The sequence below is a fragment of the Zalophus californianus genome, chromosome 1, assembly GCF_009762305.2.
Source record: "Zalophus californianus isolate mZalCal1 chromosome 1, mZalCal1.pri.v2, whole genome shotgun sequence".
NCBI lineage: Eukaryota > Metazoa > Chordata > Mammalia > Carnivora > Otariidae > Zalophus > Zalophus californianus.
Window position 1 is genome coordinate 157022047 of NC_045595.1, and position 14013 is coordinate 157036059.

The window sequence follows — 14013 nt, forward strand, 5'->3', positions numbered from 1 at the left end:
TCTGATTTATCATTCTCCAAAATGCATATCACCAAACATACTACATCCATTATTTATCTAGTTTCTTACTGTATTCTCTTCCATACTACATCCTTTATTTATCTTACTTCTTACTGTATTCTCCTCCCCCAGTGGGCCCCAACATGAGGGCAGGAATTTTTTTTTCATTGCTGTATTTCCAGTGCATAAAACAGTACCAAGCATATAGGAAGTGCTCCATAAATATTTGTTGAAACAATACATAAAAATGTACCCAAGCAGCCAAGCTCCAAAGAGTCCAGTTTTACCAACATTGTTTTCTGTCTCCTCCCAGGAAATCCACTGGGGTCACTCTTCTCCCTCTGGGCTATGGCGCCTCTGAACCAGCTGAGCAGCCAGATCAACTCCACCTGTGGGGCAGAGAACTCCACAGCGGCCAGCCGGGGCCACCCACATACCTACTATGCACTCTCCTACTGTGCGCTCATCCTGGCCATCGTCTTCGGCAATGGTCTAGTGTGTGTGGCAGTGCTGAAGGAACGGGCTTTGCAGACCACCACCAACTACCTGGTGGTGAGCCTGGCTGTGGCAGACCTGCTGGTGGCCACCTTGGTGATGCCCTGGGTGGTGTACCTGGAGGTGAGTGAGCCCCAGCTGCAGGCTGCCTGTGTGACCATACTTGTCTTTGTCTTCCCTGAGTTCCTGGCCTTCTGGGCTCAAAATGCTCCCTGCCACGATCCTGGGACTAGGAAGGAAGGAGGGCTCCTGTCATTCTCCCTTTCCTAAGGGAACTGAAGGCCTGAAAACAGCCATTATCTGACATCACTTGCCTACATCAGAACCAAGGAGCCAGGAATGATTGTGTTCCTGGGTCTCCAGCATCCAGGTGACTGGGCTTGAGTGATGCTACTCATCATAAAAATGCATCAGGTTTAATCTCTGTGCCAATCATGTCTCAGAGATGTGGGGGGTTGAGGGAAGCAATCCGTGGGCATCTTCATCAGTTTTTCAATGTATATAGAGGGATGGGGAAGTGCCGGAAGGATGCAGGACAACAACGAGGGTGGAGGGGGATGCAGAAGGAATTATAGAAAAACAAAAAAAAATTTTTAATGAATAAGAGGAAAAGAGAGAAAAAACAGTCTGCAAATAGATCAGACTTCTTTTGATAGTTTAGTTACCCTTGGACTCAGCTCTTTCCTCCTGGGCACCAGCTCTTTACAGACTCTGCTACCAAACAGACCAAACCTTCACATTTATATTTTTGATGCCTCCATTAATAGTACAGAGCCCTTGCCAGTCAGATAATGCAGCAGACCCTGGAGAATTCTTCTGGAGAGAAACATTTCTTAAATTTGAAAGTATTTTCATTTGAAAGTGCAAAACAGAGTCAGGAGGTGATCAAGACAAAACATCCATTTACTAACAAAGGAATCAGGGTGCCTACACCTGTTCAAGAAACAGATATTCCTACCAGGAAAACATGCAATTACTAAAGAGTTTTTTAAAAACACTTTAATGTACTATTAATATGTCCCTCCTGCACTGTGTATCATGTATCATTTTAAAGAAGTATCCAATGAAGGATCAAAATGATGCTATGATTAAGAGAAATTAAAATTCATCAGATTAATATCTCAGTTAATATTAATAGTGAAGGTGACAGTTAATTAAGTATGACATATCACAGGAGAGCAAAAACATCAAACATAAACCACCTAGGATGCTACCCCTATTAAAGAATGACTGGGAACTAAAATTAGACTTATGATCTCAAAGGGGAAACATAAAGGAAAGAAATCAAGAAAATAGAAAAGGAAAGGAAAAGCAGAAAAACATCTAGTCTGATTGGGATAGATGTAAAGGCTAAGGGAAGAGTTGGAGAAAAAAACCAAGCATTAATTTTTCCCTGTTAGGATAAGCCTGATGGCAAAAGATCTTGTAATTATCTTGACTTTTCTGTCAACCCAAACTGACTGAGACAACCTTGAAGTCAGAAGCTATGTCTTTGTTTTTTTTTTTCCTATAGTCTAAACACACTACCTGGCACATAATACGTGCTAAATAAATATTTGCTATATGAATGATTAAATGAAACTTTTCTGTAATGTATGCATTAGATGGGCAATTCCTGCTTATACCATTTGCAGCTATATCTATTGTTTCAATGAACTGTTTATTTTTTTTTACATTCAATAATAATGATACTGAAAAGGAGTTGGATAACGTGATATTTCTGCTCGAGAATAAGGCAGATTTAAAGTGCTACAAACCACTATGGATCAGTTAATGATTTATAACACCACCATCCCACACCTCAGTGTTTATGTCCACCCCTATACATTACAAGGATTCTTAAGTTTTTCAGAAGGCTGAATGCCAGAAAGAAATACAGGATGGAGACCTTCACTCTAATAAACATTTTAATTTAATTGCCCCTGAAATAAAACCAGTCTTCTGGTAACTATAACAAAGGCCACTCAAGGTCCCTCTTCAACTGTCCATTTGGGGTTGCTTCCAGGACTCTGGATAGACCATATTGGAAAATCTCTGTAGATACTGGTGTAGGATATTGACATTATGATTTTCCCATGCTAGACACCCACGGCATCCACTGCTAGCCACATCTGCCAAAATTGATGATGTCCCCCTTCTGCTGAGCATAGAAGAGCAACTGAGCCCACAGAGAGCCAGCATGAAATGTTACCAAAGGCTTGCTAGACTCTCTGCAGGGTGGATTTATGAGTTCTCTCCTATGACCTCTGGTGAAGCTCTTGGCTCTCCCTCATAAAAATGAATATGCATTCTGTCCAACAGGTTATTTGGTGCAAGGGTTCAGTAATCAAGAGCATGGTCAAATAAGTCTGCAATCACATAAAGAAGATTTGGGAGACATCTCTCCACTGGGAAATGGGCTTTGGGACCTCTTTTTGGTCTTCCCTACTTACTTTAAAGCTCTAGTCAATGCTATTTAATATTTCTGTACCACTTTCGCCAACAGTCCACTAAGGGTCTCTATCAATAAAAGAATATGACTTAAAGCAACCATAATTAACAGACAACCAGTTATTAGAAGGTTCTATTCCAAAGGAGTGGGTCTCCCTAACCCACCACAGTATATGCTTTTTTTCATCTTAAATACCTGCTTGCTTTCTGTGGACCTCAGAAGCAGACAGGGTATCTCAATGAGAGAAGAGTACCTTGAGCCCTTAAAAGGACTGTGGATATATAAGTCCATGTGTCTCAGAGAAGAGCAAAGTATTACTCACAGTAATTTGTCCTAACGGTGGTACAGTTTGAGTAACTGGTCTAGTAATTACATGATTATACCTAAGGGCTCCCTTGGAAAGAGGAAAGGATGCAGTGTTGACCATAGCATAGAGACTGCTGTAGCCTTGAGGGGCCCCAAGAGGACAGCACAGAAATTAGAAGAACACCATGCAGTGGCCAAATTAGCTGCCAAATTCACAGCTTCCTATGCTTTGATTTGAATACATCTATCTTCTTTGAAGGAAATATTGGCTCATACTGGCCAGATACCTTCCTTCGAAGGAAAATTGCCTAATTTTGCCAGGCACCAGTATGTATGCTGTAAATATTGGAAAACTTTACTTGCTATGGCTTAAACAAATAGGTGTTACTTTTCTCACACAACCAGAATTCTGGAGGAAGGGGATTGTTGGTGTTGATTCAGCTGCCCCATGGTGTCAATCTCTTCCATCCTTGGCAAACTGGCTTACTTCCTCATGCCGCTCACAGGATGGCTGCCATGGCCTTATTTAAAAATAGGATGGGTGGGGACAGAGGAGAAAGAAAGAGAGAGAAAGGGGGGAAAAAGCCCTTTCCCTGGAGCGCCTCAAAGCATCTCCTAAGGGACTTCCCTTAAGTTTAATTAGCCAAAATTGGATCATAAGGGAAGGATACAGGGGAGGATAGAAAAGAAAGTGAAAATGTGAGTTTTATTTAAAAAGAGGATGTAGTATGAGGAATTGATGTGAGACGGGCAAATAAAATGTCACAGAACACTGTGCTTCTGGAATTCACCGGGATGAATATCATTCCTGCACAGGGTTATGCTATGAGAAAGCCTCAGAACTGGAAGTCAGAAGACCAGGAATCAAGTGAATAAAATGGAGGTGATAAGTATACTTTTCCTATCTCATAGGCTTGATGTTAGGCTCAACTGTCATCAACTGAGAAAGTGCTTTGATAACTCAAAGGTGTGAACTATAAATCTGAGTTAAGACACTTTCAGTAGTGAGTAAAAGAAAACTTAATTCCAACTGACCTAAGCAATAAACAGAATGCATTTTTCTTTCACACCAGGAACTTTAAAAGTCCTGTGGTAGGGTAGGCTGCAGGCACAGTTTGAACAGGGCTCTAGCTCCATTTCTCCACAATTCTCTCAGCTCTCTTCTCTGTATTGGCCTTGTCCACAGCACAGGGTAAGTTATAGGCACATATGTACACCACACTATTCACACCAGGAGAGAAAATCTGTGTCCCAGAATTTCCAGTAGAAGTGCTAAGGTATACTTTGATTGGACTGGCTTCTGGCACATGATTTTCTCTGAACTAATCACTGGATAGAAGAGTTGGTTTGGCAGAAATGATATGTTCCTTCCATGGCACACATCAAAGACCTGCTCAGGAATTTCATGGTTTCCCAGTGGAATCCAAGGACTATCGGAACGAAGGCAGAGGACAGCCAGCATGGACACACCACAGTGGCTTTCACAGCACCATCCTCTTCATTAAGGCACATGGGAGCCTGGGCTTACACAGAGGGACTAGCAGGGGCTACTCACTGACCTTCAGTTTTCTTTGTCCTCAGGCCTCGCAGAGAAGTTCAGGATAAAAATCATGCAGGTGATCTCAGAGTAGGTTATATTTCAGCGGGCTCTGGCCTGGCTGTCTCTTTAATTCAGTTTGCAGCATTTTCTCGAAAACTCTTTTCTGGGCCATAACAAATAGTTCTCTCTCTGATTCCCTCTCAAGTTTTTAATTTCCTGCTTTAGAAGCTGCAGTCTGTGTGGAGCTCACTCTCCAAGCACAAACATCCCATTTTGTTCCACTCGGTTAAGCACCTTTTGTGATGTTTAATGCACTTATATCAGGGCAGAAAGGCAACGTAAGCAGCCGGAGGAACCTTTAGAATAGTAAACTCAGACCACTTGGGTCCCAGTGTGGACAGGAAAAATGATGTGAGAACTGAGTACTGTACACCAAGCAAAAAAAGAGCAGGGGGGTAACATTGAGGCAGGGAAACTCACCACAGACAGTGATCAAGGTCAGATAATGATGGGAAAGAACAAAACTGTTTTGGGAGAGAGGAACCTTTGACCCTTGTAATGACACTGATTGTAAAAATAAAGGAGAATCTGCATTTTCAATGGGTTCTTCCATGACCCTTATGCATCTAAACTTTGAGCAGTTCTGAGCTAAATCTTCATTACAGAGAACTGCTTGTTCAAAATACAAACTACTGGCTCTACCCCAGATCTACCAAACCAGAACTTCCAGGGATGGCTCTGGAAGTCTATAGTAATTGTACCAGCTCCGCTGCCCCAGCCCCACTCCTACCCTAGGTAATTTATGCAAGCAGCTGGCCACCTGCTACAAACTGACATTTAGGAACCACTAATCTGTAAACTGGCCCCCATTTCACAGATAAGGAAATTGGGATTCAGATAACTGGATCCCCTATCTTGCCTCACAATCCCCCTGCACCCCAAAAAGATTCCAAACGTGGCAAACAAAAATGGAATGAAGAGGCTAGAGAAGTAATTCCATTTTTGCCCCTTAGACATCTCCCCAAACAACTAAAAATCCATCCTTGGAGCAGGAATTCTTCATCAGGACAGTCCATCAACTTGGATGTAAATAAAATTACTTCTTTATTTTCACTAAACTGAAACTTAGCATTTCTTCAATTATGAATGTAGGCATCAACCCACAGCAGAAGCAATCCTTAGTGTCCCCAATAGAAATCACAGATATTTATATTTTCAAATCCCATCAGAGTTGTTGTGGACACCTTGAAATACCATCCACACTCACGAGTACTTTGAAATTACAGGGCTTTTGGACCTGCTGCCAGTCTTTGTTATTTAATGCATTATTAAAGAAGCACATATATTAAAATACTTTGGTAACTATATTTCAGTATAATTGGTATTCTTTGTGATCCACTGTATTTTATTGTACGCACTTAAAAATATTCTTCTGAGAAGGGAACCATGAGACCAAAGGGATCCGTAGAACACAGAATGGTCAAGGAGCCCTGCTTTTAGGGATGACCATTTCTGAAGACAATGTCATGCCTGCTACCTTGACCCCCACATCCTCAGACCAGCATTTCCCAAACCTCCCAGGCAGTAGAGTAATCACTGGAGGGATTTATTATTCTGAGTGGGGCCTGAGAATCATTTTGTTTAACAAGAGCCTCAGGTGATTTGGGAAACGCTGCCTTATAATCAGTAAATTTGGGAAATGCTGCCTTAGGCTGTGTCTGTTGGAAATCAATAGCCAACTTCAGTACCTGAAGACACTTTCTTGCTTACTCCCACCTTCTGCATTGCCAAAGGGAGTTATATTCATTAGCAAGTGAGAGTAACACCACCTGGCTGCTGCAGAATTCTGTAGTGAGTTATTCATTACAATTTAGGAGAAAGGTAGAATCATGTCTCTAAAGAACCTTAAATCCATCAGATTTTGGTTTTGCTTTTTTTTTTGCTTTAATTTCAAAACTCCCTTCCCCCCCCTTTTTTATAAAGATTTTATTTATTTATTTGAGAGAGAGAAAGCTTGAGAGAGAGCGTGAGAGGGGAGAGACTCAGAGGGAGAAGCGGGCTTCCGGCTGAGCGGGGAAGCCTGATGCAGGACTTGATCCCAGGACCCTGGGATCATGACCTGAGCCAAAGGCAGATGCTTAACGACTGAGCCACCCAGGCGCCCCCTCCCTTCCCCTTTTATGTTCCCCCCACACTTTGTCCTTACCTCACCATCAGCACTTTTCCCATTGTATCACAGTTATTCTCTTGGTGTCTCTCTCCTGGGCCCTCAGTTCACCCACACCCACTCATATAGGAGTCTCCCTTATGTGCTCACACTGTATGCTGAGGCCCTGGGGACAAAAACAGGTTTCATTTATTTCAGTATACTCACCCAAGCAAAGTACCAGGCCCTCAAAAGATATTGGCTGTGTGGTGGATGGATGGGCCAGCACCAGCGCCCCTCCCTCCTATGATGGCAGAATGCAATGAACCTGTAGGCTTCCCAGCAGGGGTACGGCAGGGTGCTAACCTGGAGAGGCAACATAGAGCAATCGTTAATATTAAGGGTTTGAAATTCCAGCTTCTTTTACTAGCTATGTGTCCTTGGGCAAAGCACACAACCATTCTCAGTCTCCATTTCTTTACCGGTAAGTTGAAAATAATATTTGTCTCATCGGGTTGCTCTGAGACAGCTATGAGAGTTACTTGGGCATGGTCATGGCCCTTTGCAGCTCTATTGATTGCTCACTCTTATTTACTCCATGTGGAGGACTCGAGTAAAAAAAAAAAAACCAAAATAAGTATTTTCACTACACATCCACCAGTTAAGAGACTTATTTTAAGGAGTAAGCTCCAGGAAAGGCTAAGTGACGCACCTTAGTGGGAGTTACTTCAATCCGCTGATCAGACTGTTTTCTTTTTGACACTTTCACTGAGATCAAGGAGAATGGAGATTTTCATGGTGGAATTAGAGACGGGAGACGAGGACAGCCAGAACTGGGGGGGAGGGGGAGGGCCACAGGCGAAGCCAGGGGGAGGCTTGAAGGGCTTTGGCCGTGAGGGGCTTAAGAAGCAGGGTAGCAAAAAACCTGCCGGGTGTGTGCTTTCACTAGACCCCAAGGCCAGCAGCCACCCCTGTCTTTTGCACTGTTTTTGGAACCCTGTGATAGAGGCGATCAGAAAGAGGGTGCCTCATTTCCTAGAAGGGAGGTGATGCCGTTTCTCACACAAAAATCCTTGCTGAGCACATGGTTTTCTCCCTTCCCCTTGAATCTGCCCACTCCCATCCTTTTCTAGCACCTGCCCCTCCCGACCTGACGCTCCCCTGGAGCAGGGCAGGTAGTGACCTCCTTTTCTGTGGGCTGTCTGCTTCTGCTGGCTGTGCCACCCTGGGTGGGGTGCCGACCCTCTCCCAGTTTCTGGCCCTTTCTCTGCCGTGAAAACAGTAGCCACCCCTCACAGGATGAGAAGCAGCCAAGAGGCCATGTATGCAAAGTGCTTTGCAGAACATCAAGACTTAGTAAGCATTCAATAAATGTTAGCTATTAGTATGAATACAGAGTAGGTCAGAGACCATTCACTCTTCCAGAATATATCTGTGTACTGGGCCCTGCTCTAGGAGCCTGGGATGCAGCAGCAAACAAGTCAGAGTCCCTGCTCCTACAGAATTAAGTAACAGTCATTTACTTTCCCATAAAATAAGTGTATAATTTGTCCCCAAAAAGCTTTAAGAGCACACACAGTAAAAAAACAAATTCAGTTTTCAGAATCTAAAGTTTCAAAGCTGTAGAAATTCCCGAAAACGGGTTATGTGGGCCAGTGACCCATGTAAAGTAAGTTTTCAATAAATGTTAGATTGTATTAAGAGTGTTTGGCCCTCAGGATGATCTCTGGTTATTTTATTTAAGAATGCCTTGCTCCTCAGTTACCATATCAGTTCTTCAAGGCCAGGGTCCGAAGTACATTTTTAAAACCTCTTAAAACACATAACAAACCCTCCTTCTATGAACTAAGTATTAAGGGCTTCACAACCCCTTGCTTTATGAATGAATGAATGAATGAATGAACAAATAAACACCCAGCAAGCACTGGAGTTTGCTGTTGTTGCAACCATCCTCTTGCACCTACATTTTCACCCCAGCTCACAGACACAAACAGGCATTCACAATTTTACAGAACAAAAAGTGGGTTTTATCCAATTTAAGACATATATTGCATAGTAGGCATATGTTAAAATGAGATTTCATATAAAAACCTGCCGGGTTTTTATATTCATTGCTTCTGCAAGAAGCTTTCACAGCATACAACCATCCTATGTGCTGAGAAAACCATCTTTCTTCCCCTGGCTCCCATAAATCAGTGTGCTATTATGACTGTATGCCTCCCCTTTTACGAGTTTCTCATTCTCAGAATTCTTATAAATTCATATTAGGCCTTATTTCTATAGAGCCAAATGGTTGAGCTGAAAGAAAGTAAATCCACAACCTAATGAACAAAAACAATTACTTCTTTCCTAGTTTGAACTTTGCCTTGTTGCTTTCAGACAAAATATCTTTGGTCAGGGTTTCTCAAAATAGTCTGGAGATGACCAAATACAGGGATAAAATCGGATGCTGAAAAGAAATAAATCGAAGGGGAAAGAAGTGATTAGGGGAGAGAGGCTCTCCGAACCTTTCTTTAGTGGGATAAATCAAGAATGAACAGGAAAGGGACCCGGACAGGTAACAAGAATCTTGGGTGACGAAAACAAACCAGAGCAACTGCACCATCTTTACGCGCTCTCCCATTTTCCCTTGAGAAGCTACTTTAGAGGCTACTGTACCTATTTTTCACTCCCCTTCCCCTTAAACAGCCACCGGGCTTGCCCAGCAGGGATATCATGCACACGCAGCTGCAGCTGGGGCACCAAGCTTCACGGGGTTTCTCCTTGAGAACCATGGTCCCCACAGACAGGAAGGGGCAAATGCCCAAAAGCCTTGGGGCCCAAAGATGGAGTCTATGGACACTCTGAAAGTGACAACCCTGACACACCTCTCTGGTTTGATTAGGTTATGTAAAAAAGCATTTAAAACAAAATAGAAATGTGCTAGAATCTAAATTAAATTACATTAGCGGGAGGAAGTTTCAGAGCTTGGAACCCACATGTAAATGCGTGAGATCAGGACTGTCCTCCCTGGTGCTGGAAGTGGGAGAGAGGACCTGCGCCCCTTTCCAATGCCCTGCACCCACCTTTCCCCCCCACCTCCTGGGGACTGAAACCGGGGTGTCCAAGGCAGGCAGGCTGCCACAGACTGATTTCACATAGGTTCTTACAGATATTGTCCCAGAATGCTCCCCAGCTTTAAAACCAGCAGCCAGATAGATTTTCATCTTACAGGTAAGTTTCGTGGAGAACGTGTCTTCCGCTTATTCCCTGGGTACATGGTGAGCTCTCCACTGTGCAGAGGGCTTCAGAAAGGCAGTTTGGGCCCAGGGCACACATCTGGCTCTTACCCAAGCTCTTTCACTACCAGCTGGACATCTATGGGCCCATCACTTAACCACGATGAGCTTTAGTTGCCTCCTGAGTTTGAACAAGATCGGTTGAACAAGATCTCAAACCCTGGTGTACTGGCATGGGGGCAGGGGAGGACTGGAGGGGGTATTTAAAAATGAAAATGCATCAGATCCAGATTCAGAGATTCTGACTCAGTAGGCCTAGGGAAGGGTTCAGAAATGTGCATCTCTAAACCCCACTGCCGACCCCACTTTGAGAAACACTGGACAAATTCCAGCTCTAATGTTCTCACATTCCATGAATTTGTCCTCTCTGGGGTGACCATGTTGAGCCGCCTGGCACGCCCTCAGCGTCTGCCTGCCCTTGGCAGCAACGGTGCTAACCACAGGGAGGGCACGTCCGCATGTGCAGGGGAGCCGCGGGAAGGCAGCAGAGTTGACTGGGTCGTGAGGGGAAAACACTGACCACCTTGTCTCTGCTGCTCAGGTGACAGGTGGAGTCTGGAACTTCAGCCGCGTTTGCTGCGATGTTTTCGTCACCCTGGATGTCATGATGTGTACCGCCAGCATCCTGAACCTCTGCGCCATCAGCATCGACAGGTAGGGCTGGGATTCCCCTGCCAGCAGATGTTGGCTGCCAGGCGGTGTGGGAAACCAGCCTGGGGAAGCTGCTCCTGCTGTTTGGGGCGCCCAGGCTTTGCGTTTGAGGGCACTGGGGTCTCTGCCAAGTGGAGCTGAACCCCCGGGACATCTTCTTCTCGCTATTTTTCTTTTAAACTATCCTTTGCAGTAGAGAAGAAACCCCTGTGGCAGGAGAAAAACAATCATCCCATAAGCTTTCCTAGGCTTTCCTTCCTCCCAGAGCCCTAGAGAGGATTCTGGGTTTGCCTTTGGGGGCTTTTGTGATTCCTAACTGGGGGCAAAGGGGGAGGGGGACAAGGAGAGAAGGGGAGCTGACAAGAGTTGGGAGGAAAACTTCCTGTTATTATGTTGTTGTTTTTTTTAAGAAGGGAGGGGAAAAGAGGAAGAGGGAGAGGAGAGAGAAAAGCTTGGGAGGATTTGCAAGGAAGGGAGAGAGGACAGAAGTGGATGGGGAGAAGGGCGATTTTAGGAAGTACGGCTGTGATCTATTTATTTATTTATTTATTTCCTTCACAGAGTTTAAGGCAAACAAGTAAACAATGATGTCTCTTTAGAATTGCTTTTCGGTTGCTGGAGTGGATCTCTGTGACTGTGACTCAAATCTGTGGACGTTCCATCTGAGTGGTATCTCTTTCCATCCCCAAGAGCGGGCTGCCCTGGCCCTGGGTGCCTCTGTTGCTCGCTTCTCCTCTCGTGTGGTTTCCTCACCTCTTTCCCCCTTTCCGCTGCCTGGGCCTTGGACGCACCCACGGCTCCCCTGGACATTTCCAAGCCCACAGAGAGCCCTGGGGAAAGAAGTTCACCCTCCAGTCTGAGGCCTCTCTTGCTACTCAAGAGCCTCCACCCTTCCCTTCTCTGAGTCCCCTCCTGCCTCCCTCCCCATCCACTGACCACCTCTTCCCTCTCCTCCACCCCTTCTCCCAGCAGTACCATCCACCCTCTCCTTAGCTTGAACGGGGAGCCCAGACAAGGTCTGCCAATCATTGAGAACTTACCTACTGTGCTAAGGCTTTGCCAGGCACTCCCTCATTCCATCTTCACAACAACTCATCTGCTACTATTATCTTCATTTCCGCTTCTCAGGGGGATTAAGGAATTGGCCTAAAGTCACACCCCTCCAATGGAGCAGTATCAGCATTGGAATTCATGTCTATCTGCCTCCAAGTTCATAATCTTGGGCTTTGTGCTAAGCCCCCTCAAATCTCCAGCTACACCCCTAAGATCTCCCCTGAGTTTCAAAACATATTACCACCTAGACAGCTCACTGGCTCCTTGACACATTAAAAGCCAAACGATCAAAGCACCAAACCATCTTGCCTTGATCATCCCTTATTGGCAGCATCATTGCCTTACAATCTCGGGTTTTGTCCCCTTCCTCTTCTTCATCTCCCACATCTAAGCAGTCAAGGCTTATAGACTCCATTTTTGGCCGTTTTGCCCCCAGATTTGCCCCTATCTTGCCTTTCTTACTGTGCATGTTTACTGCTGGTTCCTATGACCTGTCACCAGACTTCTGCCACAGCCTCCTAACTGGTCCTACACGCCACTCTCTGAATCGATCCCCCAGCAGTTAAGTTCAAATGTCCATTGCCCTCCCCAAAACTCTTCAGCATCTCCTTGGCCTGGGGAGTAAATATCAGAATTACCTTCCCAGCCTAAGATTCAAAGTTTGCTGCACTACAGCCTCAGTCTATCTTCTCAATCTCATCTCTTTCCAGGTTGCCCCATATTCATCTCTTGCTTCAAGGTCTACCCCACCTGCCCCCTGTCCCACAAAGCCCTTGCAAATTTCTACAACTTGTTTCAGTCATCCCTGAACTCTCATAGTACTTTCTCTTTAACTATCTCAAGGCATCTCCAGGTCCTAAAGCAGGTCCTCCTCGTTTCCCAATGTTTGACGTTTGCATGACCCAGGGTTGTGCCCTCTCTATCAGCAGCCTAAACTCCCTTTCATGTGCTGAGATGGAAATCTTGAACAATAACCAAAAAATGGATCCGAAACTCTGCCCTCTAGTGATACTGCTGACCAATCAGTCAACCAGATAGTCTTTTGACTTTTACCACTTGCACTGGCTCTTCAACTGAGAAGGAGAATTAAAGAATGTGTCCATAAGGCTGGAACCCATACCATTAAAGAATGTGTTTAAAAATAAAGGGAGATAGGCACATGATTCTATAAATACACCCCAAAACATTGAATTACACACTTTAAGTGGAATGCATTGTGCGATATGTGGATTATATCTTGATAAAGCTGTTTTAAAATGAAGGGATAGTTAAGGATTTTATAATATATTTCACTCTTTGAGAATAGAACTCTGCTTAGAACATGTAAGTCTTTTGTGTGATTTCTGGACACTTAGTACCTAAATATATAAGTGATATAAGAAGCAGACTGCCTCTGGTTTGCTTATTATCACCTCTACCACCCCAAACCCGTACACTAGTCCTAGCTCCTTATCACCTGGGAGTCTCCCTGCTGTGCCTGTTACAGAAGTTGAACAAAGAATATTAAACGGAACTGAGTGGTCCTTGTCTGAAGGTAGCCACTGTTTATAGTACAAAGATGCACCTTCAGAAAGAACATGAGCCAAGGGGTGAGGATCAAGCCTTGGAGCAGGGAGCCGGGAACTGTACAAAGAGCTACTAGGAGAGGCTCTTTGGCAGCCCCCTCCTTGCCTCCTGGTTCCCGGCTCTCCTCTCTACCCTCTTGAGAGGGTGCCTACACACTCCACCCACACACATCCACATGTGGGGTGCTGGCAGGTGAGGTTGTGCCCTGCACAAGCATCTGGGAACTGAATTCAGCCAGCCTTTCTCTGCAAATCTGGAGTTGGCCAGGAGAGGGTGCCTCTTTCCAACTGCACAAGAGCATCCTTTTACCGGCGGCATCCATGCTTGACATTCACTTCCACCTTCCACCACAACCAAAAGAGTAAAGCCTGAATTGGCTTCTGTGACCTAGAGGAAAAGCCCCAGAAGGCATTGCCCTCACTACCTGAACTCAGGAACCAAGCCAGGCCTTAGACCCCAGTGGAGAAGGATGCTTTCTTCTTGCCTTGTGTGTCGACATGAACCCATCCCCACCAAACCTCAAGATGGAGGCTCTCCTCTGTTCTAG

General features: G+C 44.9%; 1 protein-coding gene across 2 annotated transcripts in view; it reads left to right on the forward strand.

Annotated features, from left to right (window-relative positions):
- The first annotated feature begins 348 nt into the window (after positions 1-348).
- Positions 349-14013, forward strand: part of DRD3 (dopamine receptor D3) — a 35929-nt gene continuing 22264 nt past the window's right edge. For both annotated transcript variants that reach the window (XM_027585383.2, XM_027585384.2), the window contains exons 1-2: positions 349-618; positions 10738-10850. In XM_027585383.2, coding sequence (XP_027441184.1) covers positions 349-618; positions 10738-10850 — 383 coding nt within the window. The remainder of the gene's footprint in view (positions 619-10737; positions 10851-14013) is intronic.